The sequence below is a fragment of the Panicum virgatum genome, chromosome 2N, assembly GCF_016808335.1.
Source record: "Panicum virgatum strain AP13 chromosome 2N, P.virgatum_v5, whole genome shotgun sequence".
Taxonomy (NCBI): Eukaryota; Viridiplantae; Streptophyta; class Magnoliopsida; order Poales; family Poaceae; genus Panicum; species Panicum virgatum.
Window position 1 is genome coordinate 19523081 of NC_053146.1, and position 8327 is coordinate 19531407.

The 8327-nt window shown below is 39.8% G+C and overlaps 1 protein-coding gene across 1 annotated transcript; it reads left to right on the forward strand.

Moving 5' to 3' along the window:
- Positions 1–1035: 1035 nt before the first annotated feature.
- Positions 1036–4488, forward strand: LOC120659956 (DNA-directed RNA polymerases II, IV and V subunit 6A-like). The gene is made up of 6 exons (XM_039938253.1): positions 1036–1182; positions 2258–2291; positions 2377–2549; positions 2631–2682; positions 3909–3976; positions 4061–4488. Exons 1-6 carry the CDS (start codon positions 1148–1150, stop codon positions 4128–4130), a joined length of 432 nt encoding a protein of 143 aa, XP_039794187.1. The 5' UTR covers positions 1036–1147; the 3' UTR covers positions 4131–4488.
- Positions 4489–8327: the final 3839 nt, after the last annotated feature.

Sequence of the window (8327 nt, forward strand, 5' to 3'; positions counted from 1 at the left end):
GGACAAATCTAGTTTATAGCCATTAACTCAATTTGGGCTAAAATACTGAAAGTAAGGATCCAGTATTAGCGGCTTTTCAGCAAAATAACTCCAGAGCCAAACAGCCTTGCATGTCTAGGAGTCGTCTAAGTATATACCACTAGTCGGGTAAGTCTTGCTGAGTATTAGTATACTCAGAGTTTGTTGTTATCCTGTTTTCAGGTAGATGCTGCTGGTTGAAGCTAACTCGGATTCACATCGGTGGGTTCGATGTGACATCCTTCCGTCTTCGTAGTTCTCGTGGTTTTCAAATTGAACTTCTTTTCTAAATTCCGCTGCATTTTTAACTCTAATAACTTTTATTTAAACTTCTTTGTAATACTTTGCATTGTAAACTTAATTTTGAGAACTTCTGTCTGCTTGTAATCATCTGCGCTCGTCTTCGAGTGAGACTTCTGGTATTTTCGATCCTTAACTCAACAGGCTGTCGGATTACACCGTTTTAAGTGCGCTATAACTTAATTAAGATTTAAAATAATAGTTAGTGCACTTAAGCTGGTTTAATTTAGGCGGTTCTGTCACACCGCTGAAGTTATATTTCAAATTTCATTTTTAAAACTCAGTTTGGCGGTCTCGCAATTCAAGACCACATGACTAGCAAATAGCTGTGACTCCACAAAGTATGAACCTCCTTGTCCTTGTCATTATGCATCAGTGAGCAATTCACAGCTGATGTTGATCTAAATTCAGGCGAACTAATTACACAGGTCTATTGATGATCCGAAGCAACCATTACTTACACAACCGTACTAGGATAAAACAAGGCGAACAATTGTTGAAACTTTTCTTTTTGGAACTATTGTTGAAAGGTTTAAACCGTGCATCTCGAGCATGCTGGATGAATGGTGTTGGTTTTGACCGTTGAACCGAACCAGACTATAGGAACCGAACCGACCGAGCCATCCTCCGAGTCTCCGACTCGGAGATTCGTGCTCGGCAGCACGCGGTCTCATCGGAGTCGTCGACAGCCACACGTCACATGTACCGCGGAAGCGGCCTCGACTCCCAAGTCCAACCAAACCGCAGTCCGCCTTCCCTCGCGCCGCGCCTTACCCTCCCACTCGCGCCACAAGCCCCACAGAGCAGGCGACCCCGGCGGGCGGCGGCGATGGCGGACGACGACTACAACGACATGGACATGGGGTTCGCCTCTCCACCCACCTAGCCCCTTCCCTCTTCCCACCGTCCCTTGTACAGGTGCCGCGTGAGCGGAGGAAGCTAGGGTTGCGGCGTTCTTAAGGGATAAGAATTGAGGAGTTATTGTCTAATCCTGTGGGGTGATAAACCAATAAACATGTTTCACGGTGGTTTGGCTCATTCCATGGTAATATGGTGTGGGGAATTTGATGATCCTGGGCACAGTGAAACCTTGCACGGCGGATGGGCAGTAGCTGAAATTGATAGTTTGTTTTTAAGGCGGAAATTGATGATATAGAAATTGGTGGCTGGTCTTGATCAAATAGATGGCTTTAGGCTTCTTTGTACCCCTTATTAGGAAGCTCTGGGTGTTCATGTGCATGCATTGCGTGGACTGTGAAGTTTTCTGTTATATGGATGAATGTGTCATGTGTGAGTTGATTTTCGTGGAGTTAAGTATGTTATAAATTATTCTTATTGGGGAAAAGGATGTCTTTATTCTATTTTTCTTCAATTCTCAATTTTTGGAATTGATTTAGGTTGTTTAATTGATAGCAATAGCAATGAACAAAGCTGCTCTCTTCTTGTTAATCCGTAGAGGGAAGCTGAGTTTGTTCGGGCAGTCGGATGTACCTTCTGGCTGCAATGAAAATTCGGAGCTGTTTATGATTTTTCACTTGTTTGTTGCATCCTTCATGGTTAATTGCTCAACCTAACAAGGCAGACCTTTTGTGGAATGTCTTGAATTACTGCTTAATGTTATAGGATGTTGGTCTGAGCTCATAGAGAATCTTATTGTCTTGGTACCTATCAAATTATAAAGTTTAGCTTGCTCACTAGTTGTCTGAAACATTTGTGTCCCTTGGTGATGGCTGATATTCGTCTTGGTCTGAAACATTTGTGCCCATCTCTGAAGCTAGTGTGCTTCATGATCAAAGGATATATGGATCATGACAAGGACTATAGATATATTAGACAGAACATTGTCCCACTGTCATTTTGTAATTTGCTGGCTGATGATTCTTGGTATACCCAACCATGGAAGATTTTTCTTATATAGTATGAACCCTGTTTGTTTCAGGTATGAGGATGAGCCCCCAGAACCAGAGATTGAGGTGCATGCCCATTTCTGTTCCGTACTCATGTTCATCTTGTGTTTTTGTAGAGGTAAGAATTCTGATTGACTTGTTTAATGAACAGGAGGGGGCTGAGGAGGAGCTTGAGAACAACAATGAGGACGCTCCTGATGATGTGGTAGGGGCAGAAGTTGAAGACAAGGAACAAGAAAAGAAGGCACGCGAGCGGAAAACATCGAAGTATATGACAAAGTATGAGCGTGCACGCATTCTTGGTACACGTGCTTTGCAGATTAGGTATGTTTCTATTTCTATGCACAATATCATTTGATAAATTCTTCCGGTAGATTTAAGTTGACATTGTGAATTACTTTACAGCATGAATGCTCCAGTTATGGTCGAGCTTGAAGGGGAAACTGATCCTCTTGAGGTAAATTGTGCTGCCTTGCAATTGGGACTGGCCCAGTAGAATAATGTTCTTCTGCAGTTGTTTTGACTGTTAATTTTGACATATCATAAATGAATTTGGTTGAAAGATCTCATCCTTTTAAATATTTTTTTTCGTAATCAACATTTTAGCCATTGAATTGAAGGTTGGTTGCTTGGATTGGATCTTTAGAAACTCGAGTATAAAGAAAATGCTCTATCAGTGTCCATAATTTGCCCTATTGTCTGAATCTAAGAAAGATTCAACTGCCAACATATGACTGTGTTATATGATGAAACTAATTAGAACTCATGTTGGTTGAACAGGAGTTACTATAACTGCTATGATATTGTACAGATGCTTATTTTCATCCTGCTACTTGATTTTTTGTAGTATTAAATTTTTTCTTTCGGATCTCATTATTCCAAATGCTAGTTTGCAACCTAATTAAATCACTGTCCATGATAAGCATTTAGCAGTATTATTTCACAATAGGTCAAATACTAAGGAATGAAGGCAGTAATCATTATTTAAATGCTAATATGCTCCACAAAAAACTGTGATTATTATTTAAATGCTAATATTTCTGATATCTGCACAGCATGCTTTCTACTTGTATTGCTGCTGAGTAACTCTGCAAGGGTCTTTAATAGTTATAACATTTATAATTTCTGATATAACATCACAGTCCAAGTGTTTAGAGGTACAATTCACATTCTTGGCTCTTACTGAAACAATTTTACATTCTTGGCTTGGTTATATATTTTGGAAATTATGGTTGCAAACATTGTTAAAAATATAAAAATTTCGAATGTATATTTATAGGTCGTTTGGCTTGAGGAATCACCCATCCAGAATGGAATTATCCATTACAGGGCCATCCCATCAATTTTGGTGGGATGAACTCATTCCTTATTATTTAGGTAACCATGTGCTTGTGAGGGATGCGGTAGTGATGGATAACACATTCCATTCCTCAAGCCAAACAGATTTTTTTTTTGAAATAAAGCCAAACAGAAATTTGGGGATTGATAAGGTTGTGGAAGCAGATTGTCTGGTTTTGTATAATAGTATCAAAGTTGTAATAAGCCTTCGACAAAACAAATTTTTCCCTCAATTATCATTCACAATTTGCCCTTTAATATCGAGTTCCATTTGTTTTTTTCTTTCGCTCTATGAAATCGCTTTGTTGAGTCTTGCCATGCTTTATTCTTCTTGTGCAACTTTAGATTGCCATGAAAGAACTGAGGGCACGCAAGATCCCATTCACAATCAGGCGATATTTACCAGATGGAAGGTCAGTTATTTTATTTAGAAGTAACACTTCTAAATGATCTATATTCAGTATGGTCCAATTGTTATTTACATTGCTTTGGCCCAGCTACGAGGATTGGGGTGTTGATGAACTCATCGTGGAGGACTCCTGGAAACGTCAAGTCGGTGGGGACTAATGCAGAGTGCTTGCTTGACATGCAAATCTAATATCCGGGAGTGAAGGTTATACCTAGCGCTGAGTTGTGTGGCTGCAGCGATGGACTGTCCTGCAACTGTAATGCGACCTTATTGTGTGGTGCCCTTGTCCTGGTACTGTCCATTTTTATGGTTCCATACTTCCATCGGTCCTTTGGAGTTAGGAGTTAGGGGCTATTGCGTTCTTGCCCCTGTTTTGAAATCCAATTGTGATTTTATCTTTACTTTCTTTCACTTTGCATTTTTACCCTTGCTGTTTGGAAACGAAGCTTTATCTTACCCCTACTCCATGAATAGCACATAATAGTGTCAAAGAAGATAATTTTGGCTTTGCGAATATACCCCTTTTTTTAGAACTTCGTGAATATACCTTTGTTTGACATTATATTTCAGTCGCATTTCAATAAGAATATGAACAAGAATTTGACTATCACGATACATAAAAGTAACTTACCACGTGCATATATGTCATATGGGTGTATTTGGTTGTTTGTTTAGATAAGTGACTTTTTTTTGGTTTGTAGGCCTGTACTGAGATATGCAATGTTGGCGTGTTTGGTAGGTTGGTTTAGACAAGTGCAAATCACCAGCCTGCAGAATAGGTGAAGTTACCTCACCGAGCACCCCCTAGCATCAGTGAACAATTTACACTCATTTGACAGTTACAATTTATTGTAAACTGTGAGCTAAAAATTAATGATCACATCTTTAGAACATAAAAAGAAACCTGTCTCTACTACCTTAGTTCAAGCTCCAGTAAATGGCATTATAAGGATATCACACATTCACACGTTGGAATTAAATGGATCAAAACAGTTCATTGATTCATCAATTCCCCAAAATGAACTTGGCCTTCTAATCATCAAATAGTTAATGAGTATTCATACAACAAGTAGATCAGTAATTAACAAAAAATGCCGAATCCTTCCAAGATTGAGCTCCCCCATCAGTCAAGACACCTGCCATTAATAAGGAAAAATAATGTTAAATAGAAATTTTAGTCCATGACATAAAACAACACATAAACAAGACACAAAAATAAAACAAAAACATAAATAAAACAAAACAAGACAAGACACACAGATCGACGGGATCCAATGGTCCACGTCGAGGACTTACGCAAATACAAGATTTAAGTCACCTTAAAAGTGTTTGGTGTAAATGAAAGCGAGTAGACAGAATGATTCCCAAAAGGAACCAAGAGAGTTTTCATTGATCATTGGGTATGTATATATACTACATAAACAGTAACCGACGCCTCTATGGGCACTACTTGGAACCGTCACGTCGAGTCGTCTGCGTGGGGGTATGGTCAACGTCCTATTGACATCCTCATGTCAAGGATAAGATCATCCCAAACATTTTGTTTGTAACACTCCCCCTTGATCGAATCCATTTTGATCAATGAATATGTTCTTCCTCAAAACCCCTGTGGGAAACAAGACGAATATTTCCTTCTGATGATTACTCCATTAACTCAACGAGTTCAATAGAATAATCTATGTCCTTTGTATTTCCATAACAAAACCCCAAGGGGAAAACTAAAAATACCGACATATACTTGTGTTAACATTGCCTCATTAAAAACCTTTACTAAGAAAACCCCATGAGAAAAACTCATAAAGGAAAAAGAGTACAATGTGATGCGTTCTAACAAGGCATATCACTTGGGGCATCTCCCCATTAATCTTGCAAATCCCGAAGTCTCCTCATACCAATACCTCGAACACATTTCTCAAATGTTGAAGCAGGTAAGGACTTAGTGAATAAATTAGCAAGATTATCACAAGACTTCGTTTGCAAGATGTTTATCTCACCACTCTGTTGGAGTTGGTGAGGATAAAACAACTGAGGAGCAATATGCTTCGTGATATTGCTCTTTATGTAGCCTTTTTGCATACGAGTAACACAAGCAACATTATCCTCATAGATAATGGTAGATGATTCCATAGAACCAATATCAGATGACTGTTGTATGTGGTTAATCATTATGCGAATCCATACACACTTTCGTGATGCTTCATAAAGTGCAATTATCTCAGAATGATTTGTGGAAATTGCCACTAATGTCTGTTTAGACGATTTCCAAGAAAATGGCAGTTCCACCATGTAAGAAAATGAATCCTGTCTAAGATCTGGCATTATGGGGATCAGATAAATAGCCAGCATCAGTGTATCCAACCAACGTAGGATCTTGGTTTTTCTGATAGAATAAACTCAAGTCCTTAGTGCCATTCAGGTATCTGAGGATTCGTTTTCCTCCTACCCAATGACGTTTCGTTGGAGCAGTACTGTGTCTTGCAAGTAAATTCACCGCGAAAGCAATATCAGGCCTGGTGCTATTCGCGAGATACATAAGTGCTCCAATGAGGCTGAGATAAGGGAATTCTGACCCCAATATCTCTTCTCGCTCGTCCCGTGGTCGAAAAACATCTTTTTCGAGATCAATTGACCTTACTATCATGGGAGTCTTGGCTGGATATGACTTATCCATATTGAATTTCTCTAATATTTTTTGAATACAGACAGACTAGTGCACTAGGATTCCTAAATGAAGGTGCTCAATTTGCAATCCAATGCAAAATTTGGTTTTACCCAAATTCTTCATCTCAAACTCCGTCTTAAGATGATTGTGAGCTTCAACAATATTCTGTGAATTACCAATAATGTTGATATCGTCAACATACACAGATATGATACAAAATCTTGGCGAGGATCTTTTGATGAAGACACACAGGCAATCATCATTGTTAGAGTAACCCTTCTTCATAAGGTACTCACCCAGTCGGTTGTACCACATTCGTCCCGACTGCTTAAGGCCATTCAAAGACCTTTTCAATTTTACACAATACATGTTGCAATTCACGCCCTGATTCGGCATAGAAATCCCATCGGGAACTTTCATGTAAATATCCGAATCAAGTGACCCATAGAGATATGTGGTCACTACGTCCATCAACTGCATAGATAGATGCTTTTGTACTGCAAATGATATAAGATATCGGAACATAATTCCACTCATAACTGGAGAATATGTTTCATTAAAATCAACTCCGGGTCTCTGTGTAAACCCTTGTGCTACTAGGCTTGCTTTGTATCTCACCACCTCATTGTTTTCATTCTGTTTTCGAACGAAAACCCATTTAAAATCCACAGGAAAGGTTTTAGGAGGTGTAGGTATTACTGATGAGAATACCTCTCTCTTAGCAAGCGAGGCTAACTCCACATCAATTGCCTCCTTCCATTTATCCCAATCTGAGCGCCTCTTGCACTCTGCCATGGACTTTGGTTCTGGATCTTTATGGAGATCTCAACAATTGATTCGGAGAAGTATATGTCGACAACTGTAGCCTTACAATCATATGTCTCTCTAGTATCAAGATAATTTATGGAAATTTCTTGTATCCCTCTCGATGGTTCGTCATTTCCTAATACGACCCCGTCAGGGCATTCCGAAGTCCCAGCATCAGAATAGGTGTGCACTGTTGATGCGGGATGTGGAATTTCCCTATCCACTTCACTTCTCTCAACTGAATGTTGAGTCACGTTTGCTGGTCTAGAAATGATATCCTTCTCTTTCCTATTGCGCTTACGAGAAGCTGCACCTGCAGGAATTGCCATACTTCTTCCATTCTTCCCAGAAGAAGAAAGCTGAATAGGTTTCTTTGTTACCTCTATTCACATTCCTTGTAGGTATATAGGACTTTGTGACGTCTTTACCAGTAGTAAATGCGTCTGGCAGGTTATTTGCAATATTTTGCAAATTCAAAATCCTTAGAACTTGCAGTTCTGATTCCTGAGTACGAGGATCCTCATTGGCGATGCCCTTTGCCTCCCAGTTTATTTCCTGGCTTTCAGCGTGGTACTTAAATTCTCCTCCTAAAGCCGGGAAATGATCTTCATTGAAGATACTATCAGTGAACCGGGCCGTGAGCAAATCCCCAGTCAGGGGCTCCAGGTATTTTATGATCGACGGAGATATAAATCTCACATAAATCCCCAATTTCCTGTGAGGCCCCATCGATGTTCGCTTGGATGGTGAGATCGGTACGTACACAGCGCAACCGAATTTCCGCATATGGGAAATACTTGGAGGATCACCTCGCACCATTTGCAGCGGGGAAGCTGTATGGTAAGCAGTTGGGCGTAGTTGTATCAAGTCTGTAGCGTGCAAAACT